The sequence below is a fragment of the Schistocerca cancellata genome, chromosome 4, assembly GCF_023864275.1.
Source record: "Schistocerca cancellata isolate TAMUIC-IGC-003103 chromosome 4, iqSchCanc2.1, whole genome shotgun sequence".
NCBI classification, from domain to species: domain Eukaryota; kingdom Metazoa; phylum Arthropoda; class Insecta; order Orthoptera; family Acrididae; genus Schistocerca; species Schistocerca cancellata.
The window spans coordinates 548,692,280-548,714,297 of NC_064629.1; the positions used below are offsets into that span (position 1 = coordinate 548,692,280).

General features: G+C 39.5%; 1 protein-coding gene across 1 annotated transcript in view; it reads right to left on the reverse strand.

Annotated features, from left to right (window-relative positions):
* Positions 1–3,267: 3,267 nt before the first annotated feature.
* The window catches only part of LOC126183348 (protein OPI10 homolog), a 93,419-nt gene continuing 74,668 nt past the window's right edge, over positions 3,268–22,018 (reverse strand). The window contains exon 3 of the mRNA XM_049925230.1: positions 3,268–3,881. Within this exon, the coding sequence (XP_049781187.1) occupies positions 3,454–3,881 (428 nt within the window). The 3' untranslated portion in view covers positions 3,268–3,453. The remainder of the gene's footprint in view (positions 3,882–22,018) is intronic.

Genomic DNA, 22,018 nt, shown 5'->3' on the forward strand with positions numbered 1-22,018 from the left:
GAATTGCCGGGTTGGTATAAGCGTATTTCTGTCTCCAGAATTATCCGAATACGATAAATACTATGACAGGAGACACAAAGCAAATAGAATAAAGATTTGACAATAGAAGAAAAGTACAAAATAACAGAAGCATTTTCCAGAAATGTATAAAATGTCTGGGCAAATTACTTTTATACGTCAACCAAATTTGTGCCACTTAACAGTTATCTGTAGTGGAATATATCAACAGGAATTTATATTCTCTCCTGAGGTTAGTGACTTTTCAAGATAATCTTCAAATTACAATTTAAATAAAGGAATAATATTTCAGGTAGTCTAGGTTAGAACCTGAAAAGTTTAATCTACTTCAATGTAGCATGTGAGATTCTCTTCATTCATTAATTACAGATGGGCCCAAAGTTGGGGCCAAACTGAACTGAAATGCCCTGCAACACCTCTTCTCGTATGTAGTTACATTACAAAGTTTCAGAAAAACTATTATTGTGAAAACAATAATGGCTGCCTACTTTTTCATGACCACCTGCTAACACAATGCACAAAATTCTCTCTCTATCCCCCCCCCCCCTTGCACATGTGCACACGTCCTCCTCCCCCCCCCCCCCACCCCTCAACATAGACACCCCACCCTCAAGCATATAATTTATGACAATGCAACAGCTGGTTTACAACTTACTCACCAATTACACTCACTTTATTTACTCACTACTTAATGACTGCAAATTAAAAAAAATTTGGTAGTATAAGGAGCTGGGATTAGGTCACTGTCCATAAAATTTAACTTCTGCTACTATAGCTGTGCAAATCTCTTCAAAATATGATATTTCAATTTTTTTAAGTAAGTGTTTTTATGTTGTTTAATAAGCTTTGGACTAAATCTACTTTCTATATCTCAGAAAAATTATGAAGGCCAGTTACTATCCAGAAAAGGCTATCTGTAAACATTTAAAAAATATTTCTCTAAGACTATTATGTAGAAAGTATTTAAAAATCAATTACCTCTTACCACCAATCTACTATTATTTTAACACCACATACATGTCAAGAAAGCTTTCACACACAAAGCAAGAACAAATGCCACTGTTCATTGGATCAATAAAGATTGATGTGCCATGCGATTCTATAACTGTGACTCACTTTTTATAAATATGTATCACAGACCATATATAGAAATATGGCCTACACTCCCATCATTAAATAACAGATTTCAGAAATGTTACATGTAACAAGGACTTGCTGCAATCACTGTTATTAAATTACAATTCTTGTGCAATGAGAATAAGTGAAGATATGGCCACCTGTCCCTCCACAGAAAGGTAGGCTAAAGATATATTGCAGCTCTAGTATGTGGCTACATATACTTCCTTTGTAATGATTATCTTTGTTTCTGGTTATACTGTATTGTTATTCATGCTTTTGAGTACTTCTGACCATTCTTAGAAACATTTTAGTTCACAAACAGAAGTCTGTCAAATTTTCATCTTAAATATAGTTAAAAGTTCCCAAACTGTCTGTCTATACAGCAATATTTAAAACATGCAAACTTGTATTCTGTAACTACACCAGCATTACAAGGGGGGGGGGGGGGGGGGGGAGCACAAAAATAAATTTAACTTGCTTCACTGAATACAAAAATAATAATATCCAGACAAACACTATGGATACAGTAAGTTGTGGAATAACAATAATGGAAACTCAGAGCATATAACTTACATTCTCACAGTAACTCAAACAAAACTGAGGTATTAATTTCCACACAACAGAAAACTGATTGAACATTTGTGATTTTCTGCTTCTTGGGGGGGAGGGGGGGGGGGTGGAAGAGCTCTATTATCAAAGTACAGTCATTTGTCGACCACAAGTTTACAGAGAACAAATGTATGTAAATTAGAATTTTACTGTAGTTATGAACTCGTATAAAATTAATTCATGGGGAATATAAAGACTGAGAATAGAGCAATCAGTAATTCACACTGGATATCAATGGAATGTCACATCATGCAACACTACTACTCCTGTAAGTGGCAACTGGCTCACACAAGATGGAATGTCACAAGTCACATCAGTTGTGTTGTGAAACCATCTGTCTTACAGAACATCAAGATTTAGCCTCAGGATTATGGAAATTCCAAGAAGGACAACACTGACTACATGGTGCTGGGGCTGGGACTGTACTAGATCATGCAGTCATGATATGCCATCATTCTGTTAACAGTCAAAACACTAGACAACCTTTGCTTTTACATTGAAGTTCCATCAACGGTTGATGCAATTGCTGAAATTCGCAAAAAAACAGAGAGAGAGAGAGAGGAAACTTTTGATGTGACATTGTACGACAGCCAGTGTGAATCAACCTTATCACTAAGCTAATCAGAAATATGAAATTTACCAGTCACAGTTTATTTTGCTAGGACTAGTCTGAGAGCCTGTGTTAGCATTAACTGGAGAGTATAATATCACATCAACAAATAATTTGTACATGTCAAATTAACAGCTCTTGAAACGGTTGTTAGCACAACACTCAACATGGACTCTCATAATCAAAGTCAACAATCAATGATCAAATAGAAACAAAATATGTACACACAAAAAAATAATGAATTGTATACATTGCACATTCTCAAACTGCTATCGTTAAAATAAGTACATCAACTGACAAAAAAACCATTCTTTGAGAATCATGGATAAAATGCACAATAAAAAGTAAACTATTATTTAAATTATGTTAATATGATAATATCACATACTATTTGTTCACTTTATCTTTAGCTCTTAGCTCCATAAGTTGTAGTTGGCAAAAGTTTGAATCTTTTGGCATACACTGTACATGCTTCGGGTTTTGCCAGCCGTTGTACTGTTGACAGTTGGTGGCTGCTTCTTAGTACTGTGTTTGAGCAGTCTCAAGTTGCAGTGTACATGGAATATATGACTGTTTGTTGCCTTTGCAGGCTGGCTGTAAATCCATAGCTGTTCTGAATGAAGGGGGTAAACAAAGGTGCAGTTTCTTAGGTTCAGTTACCAGCATGATGTAGAGAAGTTGCCTCTTACTTGGTCCTTTCACTACAATATTTTTTTTTTTTTTTTTTTTTTTTTTTTTTTTGTGCTGGGCACGACTAATACCTTCTGCTCTCTGCACTTCTCTCTGATAGTGCAAAAAAATATATGAATAAATAGTAACACACTATTTATTCAATAATGCCAGAAACTACAACACAGTATGTTGCCCACATTAAAGTACCTTCCAACAATCCAATTTTATAAAACACACACTTAAATATTTCAATTTATTATTATTTAAATTTCATACTACAGAAAAGGTGACATTTGAAGGAATGAATATAGTACCAATTCTGTCACCTCCATTTTATCCTGAAATTAAATTCATGTTTCAAATTTTGTGGCATACAAATTACATCTAAGGTCAAACAATGTAGCCAAGCCTAAAGACATGTCACTTCATCTCCAAAAATATGGATTCTGTTGCAATCGGCGTTCGAAGTTGGTATACCAGGTTTGCAAAGTAGATAAAGGCACATATGTCTCATTTAACACAGGGTTAATCTGCTGGGCTGTTACAGCAAAACTAGATGTGAAGTTTATGAAGTTCTGGATCATTTTCTGACCAAATTCCAAAAAGGACGATGCTGCCTGATTGGTGATGAGAGCCGCCTGCTGATGAACATTTGAAAGAGGTTCCACCGATATTCCAATTTGTGCACTGTGTGACATCATTTGCTGTCCAAATGCAAATGGTGTCAGTTCACTATGGGGAACAGTTTTCTTCAATCCAGATATCTTGAAAATAGCAGAAGGTTTCTCATTTGCTATATACCCAAGTAAGTGCCATGTAGGAGGTGCATTTGGTTCTGGCCAGCTGAAATAGACTACATACAAACACCAGGTATGAGAATAGACATCGAAAAAAAAGCATCAATGTTTCAACTATAAAAGATAGGTATAATCTTTGACACAAAACCAAGCCAGCGGCTGGCCACCGGAAAGTCTAGGCCTATGTTGATCACAACATGAAACAAATAACATGGCCGCAATTATAATACTGTAAGTCCAACTACCTGCACAAACTGTGAAGTTCATTGGTTGTGCCAGTTCCTGTAGGAAGTCTTGTCTTCTGCTCAAGCTGTTATGCACATGTACACCTGTGGTATTCCAGTGCACTGTGTGTCATCTAAATGTATTGTTTTGCAGTTGAAACTGCTTGTTGCTTGAATTTTTAAAGCTCCTTTGTCTGAATGATGAAGTTCTGAGTGTAATGGTAGCACAGCAAACTATGTATTTCACTTTCTGACACACCAGTAATAACAGTCCCATCCAATAACAGTTTTGAGAAAGATTTCTGGGCAGACTCTCTGCCTTTGAACATTTTCTGGGACCCAGTAGCAATTGCCATGGCGGCAATGTGCTCCCTTGTCTGTGTCAAAAGCATCAGCTACTCCTCATCACTCTGAATCGCATAAAATACTTTACTGTGATTGAGTGTTGCTCTACAGAAAATGTCTACTATTTTCATTTCATGCTTGATAGCACCAGGTGCAGACGAACTGCTCAATACGACAAGTTTTGTATTACATTAATATACAAGACATAAGTATCGCTTAAAATTAATTTTTGTAGATTGTGATCCAATCATGGTATATCACTATGAAGTTTAATGTCATTAGTAATGCTTTATTTTAAAACTGATTCTTCGTGCAATTTTTTTGTCAGGAATTCATGTTTTCACCAAGCTACAGAGAGTAACTGTGGTGTAATGTGTTTTATTGTCATTTGATTTCTTACGGTAAATGTATGCAATAAACTGTTTGAATACCTTGCAGTTCATCCTCTATAGCAATGCAGGCACAATGGTCATTTTGATGTCCATGTATGGATTCATGAAGAACATAATGCTGATCAAAAGTGATATTTAAGGTATTCAAGTAGATTTAAGTCAACAAAGTTGCCCATTTTTGAAGCGGGGATGGAAGTTGCTATTGCTGGTATTGGCAAACATTTGCAGAGGCGCCTAATTCCTATTACATAGATTTAGCACTGTGAAACCATATTCACTTCGCAACTGTTGTCCTGACGTATGGGTCCTACATAATGAATAAAACTCAAGTTCGTATTATTGACAGTCAAGTCAAAGCTCTTCATGTGAAGAAGCTCGGTATTTGCAAAGCAGACATCTGTGACTATTAACACAGCTTCCTGAGAAGAGCTCGTGAGAAGACTTAATGTGTAAAGTTCATCTTCAGATTTAGATGAAAGAATTTACTCTAGTAATTTGCAGCTGCATTAAAATAAAATGGTAAATAAGATCCTAGAACACACTTCTGCACAGTGGGATTAGAACTGACTATTCACACCATGCTTGCATCACAAGACATGTGTGGAACCACTGATCTAATGAGATCCTGCCAACAGCAGCTCTTTTTCATTGTGGTATTAGTCATTTTGCCTCACAATGCAATGTTATAGATAAAAGCAGTTGTCACTTATGTGAAGTACAACATTCCTGGCATCCAAAAATTAAATTTTCTGTCTCTGTGTCTCGTATTACATGAGCATCAAGTAGCATAAGTCATTGACGCGGAAAGGGAATGCAATATGAATTTAACAGAAAAACTCAAGACAACATGTTGAAGTAAATGCACTATCAAGTGTTTCTAAATATTTGCAATGAGTTTGCCAATTCTTAGCTGGGCTAAGGGGCATCTACGTAGTGAAATGCTTGTTGCGCTCATGTTGTATGGGCTCTTGGAGGGGAGGCATGAGTGTGTTTTGTATTTTATGCAGCATTATCTCCTGATACTTTCTAATGTCACCTTTCAGGCTATCTGTATTTAATTCATTCAATTAGATTTAATCTAGAATGTTCTGTCTTGCACAGAAGAGGCTGTCAACATAGGTGTTATATAATATCAGTGCAGGGATAGCAAAGCTAGTGACATTAGTTTCTGCTCATGCAGCATACAGTGTGTGAAATATTGATGCATATAATTTTCCACTATGATCACAATATCCCAAAAATACAAATGAATAAAACACTTACTATGATATAAATTTATGCTTCTGCAGACACTGCTGATATCCATAAAATTGTTCAAGATTTGTGACTGCATTGTTAATATGTAAAATTCTTCCAACAGCCATCTGCAACAGTGATCGAAATGTCCGAAGAATTTTTCATACTGACAATGTGATTACATACGCTGAGGAATTTTATGGACACTTACTTTGATAGGTTGCAATGGAAGCTGTTTCAATGAATAAAAAGTAATTGGAAATCAACCTTTCCCCACACGTCATGAAACAGTAAGATATCAAACATTTTGCACCCTGAAATTGACTTATCTATGTGCAGTCTTCGCCACATACAAATAAAATTTCATGAGTATCATTAGAAAGCAGATATATGTTGGTGGGGATGAAAGCAAGAAGAAATGCAGTTAACTAATTATTTGACGACATGCAAGTAATCAACCCATTTGAGGATTCATAAAAGAAGAATCTGAAAATTATGTTCAATAACACATAAACTAAACAGAAGATGTGAGCAATGTGCAATTCTGCACCTTCATACATTTTTCACTTTAATATCTATATATTTCATGCAAAAATTAACAGCATGTTCATTGCTTTCATAATGTTCCTCTCTTGTTTGGTCCCTAAGTGATACAAAGGATCCTAATCCATGTCACTGTTTGTTCCTTCAAATGTTTCCAATGACATTTTTTGTGTATTGTTGCTTAGTATTCATAAAGCAGACCACTATGCCTGCTCCCATGAGATACTGGGTAGCATTTGTGAGAAGCTTACAAACTGTATTCGAAATTTCACGTCACAAGTGAAACATGGACTAGTTGTGTAAATAACAGCAGGAAGAAACACTCATTTATCCATTGGCATAACTCATTCGAACAGCAGTGGAACAAAATCATCATAGTCTTCCATTCATGGCTGTAACACTATAACCAGCAGCTGAGCCAAAAGTAAACCATGGTCATGGCCACAAATTTGTAGCTATTTGTGGCAGTTTTAGAGCCCATACCACACATTCAATTGTTGATTAATATATCTGCCGTCACAGTGCCAAACCAACAGAAACTGTTGCAGAGTTCTGACTGTGTGACCAGTCTTTCGTTGTCATCTTTTCTTATTGGGCTTTTCCTGTTGTCATGAAAACAAGATGCCAAGGTAAATCTGTATATTCTGCATGGCTAAACAACCCACATTCCATTCTTCCATATTCACTAGTCATGTGCATTGGTACCAAATTGGGAAAGGAAAACTTTTATGAGTGAATGAATAATAAAAACAATAGTAGCAATAACATACTAATAATGAATTAAGTTTATTGCATAACAGAGAAAGGTGGGTGGTTTAAAATAAATAAAAACTGGCTGATCATTCAGTTGGCAAAATACAAAGATTTTCTTATCTTTTCATTACTGAATTCCATTCTGGCTAATTGCAGAGAAATTGGAGTGATACACAAAGGTAGTCCAATGAGATCTGAACCAGCACCTACCTTTACCTTAAATCACGAGACGAGCGTGCTACCACAGAGCAATCATGACACTGTTTCATTTAGTCTTCTGCCATTGCTCTGGTGATAGTTAATGCAGATACGAAATACAAAACCAGCTGAAATTTAAATCTGAACTGACATTTCTAGGGTCGAAAAATTAAATTTACAATCTCAATGTCATATAAATGCAATGACAATTCAGATTACTTCATCAATATCAAAAGAGAATATAATGAGAATTTAGCAGGACCTTTTGGCATCCATCCCGAAAGTGCATGAACACTTATGAGATGCCAAACATCAGCAGCAATATTGCCAAGTCTCAACTGAAGTTAGCAACATGAAGAACTTCATGGACAGCTCACAATATCCTTACTGCTATCCACAGCCCCCTCCAGCCAGTCCTCAGTGGAGTTGCGCTCCCAGATGTCCCCTCTAAGGGTCAGTTTCAAACCAACAGCAGATTATACCATTGAGAAATACAAATGATTTGCACACTTCTCCTGTTTGGAATGCAGCGTAAGCTTATTTTCACAAAATTAAAAATGTGTGCAAAATGACCTTGTTCAAACTGTAAAGAAACATAGAGATACTATATACTGTTGATCTCAAACGGTCTATGTTTATGACTGGTCTTGTATCATACACAACTAGAGGATCAGGAGTAGCATCAAAATGTGGGCATATTATTGATAACTGACTAATACATCGATTCCACAGAGTAACAAATCAAATTGAAGATTCACAAGGGAAAAAAATGAATGTGTGGCAGATGCAAATGGTTCAAATGGCTCTAAGCACTATGGGACTTAACATCTGAGGTTATCAGTCCCCTAGACTTAGAACTACTTAAACCTAACTGACCTAAGGACATCACACACATCCATGCCTGAGGCAGGATTCGAACCTGCGACCGTAGCAGCAGCGCAGTTCCAGACTGAAGCACCTAGAACCACTCGGCCACAGTGGCCAGCGAAGCAGATGCAAAACTGAAGAAATAGGCAAATGTGTGAGTGTGAGCTTTCATATATTTTTTGCCTCAAGATCTGCCATAGGTAATGCATACTAGCTAGCTTGTTTATTGCTTCTGTATTTTTTCATGTCTTTTTTTGATACTGAGATGATTAACAAAATACAGATTCATGTCACTGACACTTGTTTCGAATTTGTCCAGAGACTTTCTCTTCTTTTGTTGATGATGTAACTTGGTACTCATGAAGCAGACATCTATGGCTACACCTGTCAGCTTGCCAGGATTAGCAGCTCAATTAAAGTAGTAGCAAAACGTAATGATAAGATACAGCTTTTGCACCAAAACTGGAACTGATTTTGAAAGCAGCTGCCATTTTAGAAAGGAAGCACTTTATAACAATGAGGGCAACATGTTGCTGTAGTAAACACTCTCTCACTGCCATAATCATAGCTGAAATACACTGGTGTACAAAATTAAAGCAACAAAGGAAAATTTTGCAAGGCTGCATTTATTTTGTCACAAAACAATATAAACAGATGATAGTACAGTAGAAACGATGCAGAGAATACAAAACATAAACAACTGCAACATGCATACCAGTAGACAAAAATGTTCCTCGTTTGTTCCAACTTAAGTGATTTGCACACTCATTCTGACAACTGGTTAATGTGCTCAGTATGGGGTGCGACCACCTCTGCAGCAATAAAGGCCTGACAACGTCGAGGTATGCTGTGGATGATGTCATCAGTCTCATGTTGAGGCAATAATGCCCACTCTTCCTGCAGAGCTGCTCGCAAATCTCTGAGAGTGGTTGGTGGATGCTGACATGGCACAACCTGTCTCCCTAGTGTATCCCAGATATACTCCATGGGATCCAAATCGGGAGAGCAAGCAGGCCATGCCATGTGTGCAATATCTTCCATTTCCAAAAAAACATCAACAACCTGTGCTCTATGAGGTTGAGCATTATCATCCATCAATATTAAGTCTGGGCCCAAAGCATCTTGCAACAACTGCACATGAGGTCCGAAGAACTGTTCATGATACCTGACACCAGTTAAAACTTGCCAACTCACCCATACAGATTCACAAGGAGCTGTTTGAGTGGTCAACATAATCCTTGCCCACACCATAAGGGGTCCTCCTCGATATCGGGCTTTTTCCACATGTGGAACCATGAAGAATCACTCCCAGACCAAATTGGGACTCATCTGTGAAAAGAACATTGGACCACTGTTTGACCATCCAGGAGGCATGTTGCAACTCCACTCTAGAAGTTCCCTTCTCTGCATCAGAGGTACACATACAGTAGGTCTCTAAAGACCACTCTGTTGAAGCTTTCTGTACACCGTTTGCCTCGGTACAACATGTCCAGTGGCCGCAGTGAGGTCAGATGCCAATTGCCGTGCAATACTAAGGTGGTACTGTCATGCCTTTACAGCCAAATAACGGTCCTCTCCCTCTGATGAACCACATGGTTGGCTCTGCCCCGATCTTCGGGACAGTTTCGATCTCTATAAACTGTCGCCACATCCAAGAAACAACAGAACGATTCACATTAAGCCATCGGGCCACATCAGCTTGTGACTGTCCTGTTTCCATTGTTCTGATGGCACTCCACTGCTTAGAGCCTGGTAGGTGTCTTCTCTGTACCATACTGCACCATCTGTGACTATGTACACAATGATTTTGGGCGTGGGACTAACCGGGAAACACTACTTCATTTGGTAAGTGTCCTGACGTCATCATTGGCGGCAGCGGACATTAATCAGAATGCCGTCTTCTGTGCAGAACATGATCATACAGACATCTGTTGACAGTTTGTATGATTACATCATGAATTAGACACTTCCATATGAATATGCCAATATTTTTCTACTATTTTTACCTATAGGAGCAATCAGATAGTATATTGGGAGGAAACTGTACCAACTTCAGAGCACTGTGCCAATTCTGCCCATGCTCAATACAGTAAACCTGCTGCTCTTCCTATTATTTTGTTTCTTTTGGTCTGAAGTGTACTGCAAATTGAAAAGCTCGTTCACCAGACACTGTTCGCATATACTGGCAAAGCTTCCCAAGTGACCACACAGTAAACATTATGTGTAGATGACACTTTTTGTTCTTTTGAGGTACATACATAAATATAGGGGCAATAAACTGTAGTTGAATCAAGTCAGACGATGCAGAGGAAGTTTTTTTCGTGTAAGTATAACAAATACAAAATGTTTAAAAGAAGAACAGCTTTTCTCAAAAGCAACATGCTAACATCAGAGATAAATTTCAATGTTAAGAAGCCTTTCCTGAAAGTATTTTTCAGCCTTCCTGCTGTTGTTTAATCGTGTAGATTGTAGTCAGTAAATGTAAATATTATCTCTAGCTATGCATTATCCATAATCAGATCCACAGAAATTGGAATAACACTCTGAGTATTATTCAGTTTTCTACTCGTTTTAGATACCTAGTCACAACACATACCTGAAATTTGGAGAGCTCATCCAATCATGCAGGATTCCAGCTATCATAGCGCATTCTTCTTACCACAAGCATAATCAAGACTTCGGAATGTTGTAGGCATTGTTTGGTAACTCTGGTTTCACTACAGTGATTTGCGGGTGTGGCCTGATTTATCCTATAAAATTTGATCGACAACAATGGGAGGCCAGTGAAGCAGGCAGAATTCTGCAACAGTTTCTGCTGATTTAACACTGTGAAGATAGATAAATTCATATTACAGTGTATTACTCAACAGTCGAATTTGTAGTATGGACTCTGAAACTGCTACAGACAACTACGCATTTGTGACCAACTTTGGTTTACCATTGTTTCACCTCCTGGTTATAGTGTTACAACCGTAAATGGAAGACTAAGTTTGATAATTTTGTTCTGCTGCTATTCAAATGAGTTATTCCAATGGATAAATTAGGGTTTCTTCTTGCTTTTATTTACACAGCTAGTGTGTGTTTGACTTGTGACATCCAAATTTGAATACAACTCGTAAACCTTCAGGCAACCTCGATGCAGTACCTCATGGGAGCAGACATAGTGGTCTGCTTTATGAATACCAAGTAACAACATGCAAAAAAAGTCGTTGGAAAGGTTCAAAGGTGGATTAGGATTCCTCAGCACAACCTGGAGCACCTCCGATGTCCAACGCAGCTTTGGACGAACTGTCAGGGATAGAAGAGTTCCATGGACCACGGCCATACAACCCGGACGAATTCTCGGCAGCTGAAATAGCCAGCCATGAAAGCCTTCATTGTAGGATTCCTTTTATCATTTAGGCACCAAAGAAGAAAGGAACACAACAAAAGCATTAAATATATAGATCTCAAGGTCAAAAATGCAAGAAGAACTGCACATTAACCACATCTACTGTTTGGTTTCTGTTATAATGAATATCATTTTCAGTTTCTTCTCTTCTGAATTCTCAAATGAATTGATTGCTGTATAGCACTGAATAATTAGTTGACTGCATTTTTTCTTGCTGCCATCCCCAAAAACATACTTGTATTTCTGACTTCTCGTGGTACTTGTGAAATTCTATTTGGTGTTTGGCACAAGACCGCATGTACACACAGCTGATGTAGACACAGTCGAATTAGAGGTGCAAAGTGTCTGACGTTGAAACTATCAAAGTAAGTGTTTTATTCATTTCTATTTTGGGGAAATTTTATTCCTCGTGGAAGATTATGTATCTCAATATTTCGCATGCCATATGCTACATGAGCAGAAACTAACATTACTACCTTGGCTATCCCTGTGCTGAAATTATATACCTGTGTTAACAGCCCCATTCTATGCAGGACAGCTTAAAACATGAGAAATTCTAGATTAAATTTAATTGAATGCCTTAAACATCGATAGCATGAAAAGTGATGTTAGAAAGTGTCAGGAGATAACACTGCATAAAAACAAAACATGCTCACGGTGCCTTCTCTCTGAGAACCAATACAACATGAGTGTAACAAGTATTTCACTAAATAGTTGCTACTACCACACTTCCACATGTGGTCCTCAGTTATTCCATAAAGTTGACTCCACATTCCCTTTCCACTTCAATGACTTATGCTGCATACTTGTTACGTAATATGAGACACAGAGACAGAAAATTTAATTTTTGTGCTCCAGGAATGCTGCACTGCACATAAGTAACAATTGTTTAACGTTGCGTTATGAGGCTCAGTGACCAATATCACAATGAAGGAGAGCTGCTGTCGGCAGGTCTCATTAGATCTGTGGTTCTACACGTCTTGTGATGCAAGCACAGTGTGAGTAGTCAGTTCTAATCCCATTGTGCACAAGTGCATTCTAGGATTTTATTTTCCATTTTATTTAATGCAGCTACAAATTGCTAAAATAAATACTTTCATCTAAATATGAAAATAAACTTTACACCTTAAGTCTCCTCATGAGCTCTTCTCAGTAAGCTGTGTTAATGGTCACAGATGTCTGCTTTGTAAATACGAAACTTCTTCCATTACAAATGTCTGTGAAGAGCTCTGACTTGACTGTCAACAATATGAACTTGAGATTTATTCATCATGGAGGACTCATATGTCACAGCAACAGTTGCGAAGTGAATACGGTTTCACAGTGCTAAATCTATGTAATAGGAATTAGATGCCTCTGCAATTGTTTGCCAACACCAGCAATAGCAACTTCCATCCCTGCTTCAAAAATGGGCAAATTTGTTAACTTAAATCTACTTGAATACCTTAAATATCACTTTTGATCAGCATTAAGTTCTTCATGAATCCATACATGGATGTCAAAATGACCATTGTGCTGGCATTGCTATAGAGGACGAACTGCAAGGTATTCACTCAGTTCATTGCATACATGAACTGTAAGAAATTAAATGACAGTAAAAAGCATTATACCACAGTTACTCACTGGGCCTGATGAAAGTATACAAATTTCTGACAAAAAGTTTGCATGAAGAATCACTTCTAAAAACAAAAGAAATTAGATATAAAGCATTACTAACAACATTATACAATGTAGTGAAATATTCTGATTGGATCACAAACTACAAAACTTAATTTTGAGCGATACTTATGTCTTATATATTAGTATAATACAATATTCATCATATTGAATGGGTAGTCTGTACCTGGTACTATCAAGCATGAAATGAAAATAGTAGACACTTTTGTAGAGCAACACTCAATGACAGTTAAGTATTTTACACTATTCAGAGTGATGAGGAGTAGCTGTCACTTTTTACTATACTACTGTAAACAGGCATGGTACTCCACTGCCCATTGCCATTGGGTTTTCTGCTGGCCGTGAGGAAGGGGATGGTGGGGATGTGTACACGGATGACTCCTGTTGACAGAATAACAACATTTATTAATCAACTGCAATACATCGGTTGTTGGCCCTCTGGGCAAGGTATGCTTCTGCTCGCAATATTCTCAGCAGTGTTGAAGGGGGCCAGCAGACACTTACATGTGTGCCCCTGCTGCAACTGTAGCTGCACTGGTGTAACTGGAATCAACTGCCCTGGCAGTGGCACTACAGCCTTGCAGGGTTGTACTGCAGTGGCTGGAAACATGTGCTGTGGGCCCCCGTTGTGATTGTGGCTGGGTGGCAGTTGCACAGGTCAGTGTCCAGTCTCAGCAACCACCCCGGTGGCGGCTATCTGGTGGCAGCAGGCCAGGGTCCCTGGCTCCAGTCCCAGTCATCATGTTTGTGGAGGCAATGTCTCAGAATGATGGTGACAATACATTAAAACAATGCACTCCAGGCCATGACTCCAATTACAGATGGCTGCCTGCTGACAGCATCTGACAATAGCGGCAGTGACAATTACAGAGGTGGTATCACAGTGGCACCTCCTGTGTATCGACCTGCATTACAACAGTGACTAGTATGATGATGGCAATGACAGTGACGACTCTGAGCTGGTGGCGGTGTTGAGTGGCACAGGCTCTCCATTACTCTAAATGCCTCAAGGGAGTCGACAATGATGAGCTAGCTGCTGGACCTTAAATACGGCTTTCTGCCATTGATGTTTGTATTTCTTCCTCCCCAGTAGGTCAGTGCAATATTCTGCTGTTGCTCAGCTGGCATAACTGACCCGATTACTGCCCTCGATGCTGAAACCTGGTGTGTGGCAAGCTGCTTCTTGTCATGTCCTCTACTGGTTGGTTACACAGTGTTCAAGGCGTCTACGTGGACAAGAAAAAAAAATTCCTGGATTTTCCCCGGATTTCCCGGTTAAAAACACTATTTCTCCTGGATGAAATGACGTATAAAGCGGGTGAAAATACATCCGGGTTAAGTAACAGTATACTTTCCCTCGGAGCTGTAAAACAGCGGAGGACGTCCCAGCACCTTAGGAAACAAAATCCAGGAAAAACAATGCGTTTGGAAAGTTGTTTGATGCGAGACAATATGCACAGAGTTTATTTTCGTACTGCTAAAGTATATATACAAATTCCACAAATTACAGCACGGTAGTTTCCGAAACTCTAAAATAGAGATTGCGTTGAGCAATGCCCTTTCGTCAGCCAGTCATAGCTCATGTCACGTGATCTCGCTAGCGAATGACGGCAGTTATTCAGAGCACGAGACCTACGAGAAAGACAGGCCGCGGCGCTTACGTTACGAAGGTAGGCAGAGCTCGCTCAACTCAGCAAAGTGTGTTTCTACACCGGTTAACTCGTAAGTAGAAGTGTATGTACGAACGAGAATTGCATCGTCTATTGGCATCCACTGTTATTAGTCCTACAATGATAGGAAGTCCGTGGGCCTACTAACAGGCTCTAATTTGGCAATTAAAATCGTGCCAAAATGATTATCAGTTGCGTATAAAAGTAAAGTGTTCTGGCATGAAGAGACTTGTGACATTGCTCAGTAACACATTATGCACATTTTTTTGAAGGACAATTACACTTTTTGCCATCGATTGCATAATGTTTTATCTATGAAAGAACAACATTAAATATGAAAACTAACTTGAAGGTCGGTCTTTTTTTAGCGTGTGTTACATGTTAAGTCATATCAAATACAAATGTGCCGGTAAAATTTTAAATAGTGGCATAAATGAGTTATCTTCTGGGCCCGACATTTTTCAAATGGCTGATCCTCAAAGTGTTACACTTTGAATGAGAGTTATAACGCCCTGTGATTTAAGAAATTCACTGCACATTCTCACATGTAATATAAATCATCTTGCGTGGAAATTTACTTTGAAAGTAATGCATCTCAAGCCACTATTCATAATATTTTCTGGTCATCTGTAAGAAATGTAAAGAATTGTGATGTCACGCACATTGAATGCACGTTAGTTGTTACGGACGTATTGCATAATCTTCGATCTAAAGCCTTTGACACTTTACGGTGTCGGCAAACTGGTCTGTGCATTGTGTAAATTACCCATTTTCTATGCAACTAAACTTTTATTTTGGTGTTATTCTCTGATTTATGTTTCATTGCTGCAGTATTATTCAGCAGTAGTGGACTAAAGTTCTTTGTCAGCGTATCAGATCTTACACGTCAAACCTACAAAACTTTAACTGAAATCTAAAACAATGAAAAATCCCAGAATTCTAAAAAATTCCCGGGTTTTTCCCGAATTTGTCCTGGATGAAAAAATTCCCGGGTTTTTCCCGGATCTCCCGGATGTCACGGGGCGTATACACCCTGAGTGTTCTCCTTCATGTTGCTTAACTTGATGCTCCGCTGACCCACCTGCATAACAGTGCCATACCACTTAGCTGCACAACAGAATGTAACACATATACAACCTCTAGCTCCCAATATTACTTCAAATTTTAACTAACTTCATTACTGTAAAACTCCTACCTCTAACTAACTTAATTACTCTAATCATCCAACCCCCTTCTACGGAAAGAATGCGTCCCAGCATTCTGCCCCTACATCTATTTACATTTAACTCTATTTACATGGTTTTGAACCCTCTAACAATACTGGATTTGTACCATATTTACACAATTCACGTCCTTTGAAACTATATATTTTGGCTTGTCACTACCAATTACACCACAATTCGCCCTCTCATATACTATAGTTCATTATGGTCCTTGAGCACACTTCGTCTTTGCCTTCATGACCGTTTACTCATTACACTGCCTTGTCGAGAAGGGGGGGCTGAAGGTTGGAAGGGGTGGAATTTGGGCAACTCTTCTCTTGAACAAGAAATATATAACTCCGATCACAAGAAGGAATACACAAGCCACTAATGTTGATGAACCAATGACTACCAATTGCTGCTGCTGCTGCTGCTAACTTCTGTAGCTTTTCATGTGCTCTAAGAGATGTTCCATGTTAACATGACCATGTTGGGTGGCGATCATCTGATCCAGAGAGGTAAGCAGGTCCTCATCAATGGTATCATTAAGAAACAAAAGGTGTTCAGAGAGCAAAACTGAGGAAGGTAGGTCAGGTACATAAATTAAGGAATTGAACATACTGATGGCTATGGTTCCTGTTAACACAGCTGGTAAGTGGAAAATGGGTCCAGATATCCCACAATGAGTTCCATTGAGTATTAATCCTTGACCGTGCACAACCAACCTTTGTGTGTCATCTAACTTCCCCTGCTTGTAACATGTACAAATAACGAATGTCGGCTCTGCCACGGAGTATAACCTGTGCTGTCCTACACACTGGAAGAATTCCCCCTCCTCTGGCAGTACTTCCTTAGCGCATTCCGTGATCCCCAACTGGGAATGAAACAATGCGAACTCGCAAGACTTCAGCACTGTAAGCACTAACTTTGAAGAGGAGATGGTAACCGGTCCAGTGCGACAGTGTAACAACTCTTACGCATGACTGTGTCTGTCTGGTGCCACTAGTAAGATCTCCTGCACCTGCACCTCAGATGTACTTCCGCAAAGACTCCCATGCTACTGGGTGTGCGTGTACTGCATAGCACTCCAAATAGCAGTCTCTACAAGTTAGCAGTATTTATACACTGACTTCCAGGTGAGACCCTCTTGGCTGGCCCGTAACGGTGATAGTACACAGTCAAGTACTTCCTCCCTTGCTGGTTTAACAAGTCCCAAAAGCACCGGCACAGCAGTCTGGTTTTCTTTGAAACACGTCAACAATCATTCTGCTGGTAGCTGAACTGGTGTAAGGTGCACATGTGTGGCGGGCAACAGTGCTTCCTGCAACCCCACAGTTTCAATACGAGTATTCGTCAAGCTGTCACCAAGATTGCATAGTAATGTGGCAATCATTAATTGTGCATCAGTATTGTCCAAGTGATCACCAATAACATGCAAGTTGCAATTGATGGTTTCAGCAGATGACCTAATGTTGTTGTTGTGGTCTTCAGTCCTGAGACTGGTTTGATGCAGCTCTCCAATCCTACTCTATCCTGTGCAAGCTTCTTCATCTCCCAGTATCTACTGCAACCTACATCCTTCTGAATCTGCTTAGTGTATTCATCTCTTCGTCTACCTCTACGATTTTTACCCTCCACACTGCCCTCCAATGCTAAATTTGTGATCCCTTGATGCCTCAAAACATGTCCTACCAACCGATCCCTTCTTCTAGTCAAGTTGTGCCACAAACTTCTCTTCTCCCCAATCCTATTCAATACCTCCTCATTAGTTACGTGATCTACCCACCTTATCTTCAGCATTCTTCTGTAGCACCACATTTCGAAAGCTTCTATTCTCTTCTTGTCCAAACTAGTTATCGTCCATGTTTCACTTCCATACATGGCTACACTCCATACAAATACTTTCAGAAACGACTTCCTGACACTTAAATCTATACTCGATGTTAACAAATTCCTCTTCTTGAGAAACGCTTTCCTTGCCATTGCCAGTCTACATTTTATATCCTCTCTACTTCGACCATCATCAGTTATTTTGCTCCCCAAATAGCAAAACTCCTTTACTACTTTAAGTGTCTCATTTCCTAATCTAATACCCTCAACATCACCCGACTTAATTCGACTACATTCCATTATCCTCGTTTTGCTTTTGTTGATGTTCATCTTATATCCTCCTTTCAAGACACCATCCATTCCGTTCAACTGCTCTTCCAAGTCCTTTGCTGTCTCTGACAGAATTACAATGTCATCGGCGAACCTCAAAGTTTTTATTTCTTCTCCATGGATTTTAATACCTACTCCGAATTTTTCTTTTGTTTCCTTTACTGCTTGCTCAATATACAGATTGAATAACATCGGGGAGAGGCTACAACCCTGTCTTACTCCTTTCCCAACCACTGCTTCCCTCGACTCTTATAACTGCCATCTGGTTTCTGTACAAACTGTAAATAGCCTTTCGCTCCCTGTATTTTACCCCTGCCACCTTCAGAATTTGAAAGAGAGTATTCCAGTTAACATTGTCAAAAGCTTTCTCTAAGTCTACAAATGCTAGAAACGTAGGTTTGCCTTTTCTTAATCTTTCTTCTAAGATAAGTCGTAAGGTCAGTATTGCCTCACGTGTTCCAACATTTCTACGGAATCCAAACTGATCTTCCCCGAGGTCGGCTTCTACCAGTTTTTCCATTCGTCTGTAAAGAATTCGCGTTAGTATTTTGCAGCTGTGACTTATTAAACTGATAGTTCGGTAATTTTCACATCTGTCAACACCTGCTTTCTTTGGGATTGGAATTATTATATTCTTCTTGAAGTCTGAGGGTATTTCGCCTGTCTCATACATCGTGCTCACCAGATGGTAGAGTTTTGTCATGACTGGCTCTCCCGAGGCCATCAGTAGTTCAAATGGAATGTTGTCTACTCCCGGGGCCTTGTTTCGACTCAGGTCTTTCAGTGCTCTGTCAAACTCTTCACGCAGTATCTTATCTCCCATTTCGTCTTCATCTACATCCTCTTCCATTTCCATAATATTGTCCTCAAGTACATCGCCCTTGTATAAACCCTCTATATACTCCTTCCACCTTTCTGCCTTCCCTTCTTTGCTTAGAACTGAGTTGCCATCTGAGCTCATGATATTCATACAAGTGGTTCTCTTCTCTCCAAAGGTCTCTTTAATTTTCCTGTAGGCAGTATCTATCTTACCCCTAGTGAGACAAGCCTCTACATCCTTACATTTGTCCTCTAGCCATCCCTGCTTAGCCAGTTTGCACTTCCTGTCGATATCATTTTTGAGACGTTTGTATTCCTTTTTGCCTGCTTCTGACCTAATATATGACATTAAAGCAGTGGCAACTCTCAAAGCTGCCAAGTGCTATTCAGCACACCGCTTTCCAAAATGGCGAGCTGGGTTGCATGAAAATTCACTGCCTCCTGGTTGCTTTCTGCTTCCTTCCAAACCTCCTGTAATGCTTTATTGACATTAGCAATGTCATCTGCATCAGCTGTACCAAACATTGTCTTTAGGATCCTACCACCTGCGTCCAACCATCCTCTTTTCTGCCTGACTCCATAGTCTGTGGTAGTTGCACCTGTAGCTTTGCAAACTCCAACTGTAACAGACAGTACTCTCCTTGTGTACCGTTATACCCTAACTGAGTACTCATCATGCTGTGCAATTTCCCAAACGTTTCTTCCAGCCTGCGAATCTCATTTTCGAGTGCCCAAATGTTGCAATTTACCCTCAATGTCCACTGGTGATCCGACACACTCATATCCACTTGCTTGGAAAACATGACACCTCCTGACACAGAACATACCTTAACTGCTTCGGGCACACCCGTAGTGCAATAGGCCTAACATGATAAGACTCCATGCTCCATCTGTCCTCTATGGACCAAATGTGGTCCTGGATGCTGTTTCCATCTTCTCCCGTCCCAGGGTAGGAACATGCACCCTGCGGGGAAAGGAAATCCTAATACCAGTCCCGCATTCTTGCTCTAGTTCTTAGCATATATCAATGATTTGCCATATTATCCTGTTTCCTTCGCTTTACTTTTTCCTTTATCTGCTCCTTGTCCATTGTCTCTTACCCCCAGCTACAAAAAATGGGGGCCACACAAGGCAAACTGCCCATATCCCCCTTAAAAGGCTGAATTTGGCTTATGTGGACTGTTGAAGGGTGTGAAGGGTGTTTGGGTGGCTGCAATTTAATGTCAATTGGAGGTCATCTCTACTACCTGGTAAAGGCCATTATATCATGAAACAAACTTCTTCATTTCCCCCTTCGGCACATAAGGATCCACCAACATAACCCACTGACCCACATGGTACTTAGGTAACACTGCTTTCACATCATGAGCCCTTGCCTGTTTCTATAAAGCTTTTGTATTCATTTTTTGTACTTGACTCCAGATAAGTTTCACTCTTCTGGTGAAATCCTTCACTAACGCGATGTCAAGTGTCGGGCTTTGCAAAAAAAAAAAAAAGGCGATGGCATCTTGTGCCCAAAAAGTACTTCATGTGGGGATAGCCCTGTGCTCTGGTGAACTTCCTAATTGTATGCAGCAATGACACAGGTCAATAGTACATCCCAATTGTTATGCTGGGAATTTATGTAAAACCTCACCAGTTTTGCAATTTTCCCATGGGCACATTCCGTGTGACCATTAGCTTGAGGATGCAGAGCACTCATACATAATTTCTTAAAGCACAATGACATACATAGCTGCTGCATTAATTCCGACATAAAATTTGTGCCCTGATCCATGATTACGGCGTTAGGTCTCCCAAATCGAAGTACTGGCTGACTAGTGCCTGAGCGATTGTTTTGGCTTGCTGGTCTGATAAAGCTCTCATTAAACCATAACATGAAAACTGGTCAATAACGGTTAATACGTAACAATTCTCTGCTGGTGTTTGTGCTAGGGGTCATAGGATGTCCAACCCTACCATTTGGCATGGTTTATCAACTTCCGGTAATCTGTGTAGTTTACTTTTCTGGTGATTATGTTCTGTTCTTTGAGCACATGGAACACAATTTTCCACATAATGGTCCTATAGGTCATCCATCAATAATTCCACGCCATCCTTCCCTCCATTGTTCTTTGACCTGAATGTCCTGCTAAAATTCAATCATGCAATTTGCTCAACACTTCATCACGCAAGCTCTGTGGTACCACTACCCATGGCCTATTTCATGTCGTTCGATACAATACTTCATTCTCCACGCAGAACAGCTGCTGTTTAGCAAACTGCTGACAGTCCACATCAGAATTTTGTGCTGGTTTCCATTCACTTACATCATTACTTGTGCATTCCATAGCACATATCCTATGGCTGAGTGCATTTGCATTAGCACGTGACCTTCCTGGCCAATGTACTTCTTCATAATCGAACTCACTTAACCGCATGACCCATACGACAATCTACTGTTTGGATCTTTAAGTCCTAAAAGCCACTTAAGCACTGTGTACTCAGTTACCACTTTAAATTATCTACCATACAGGTAAAAATGGAAGTACCATTTTCCAAAAATCACTGCAAGCATTTTCTTCTCTGTAGTGGAATAATTATATTCAGCATTATTGAGCTGCCTTGAAGAGTACACAATAGGGTGCTCTTGTCCACCTACTTCCGACTCAAAATAACTCCTAGCGCAAAATCACTCGAATCACAAGAAAGAATACATGGCTTTTCAAAATCTGGA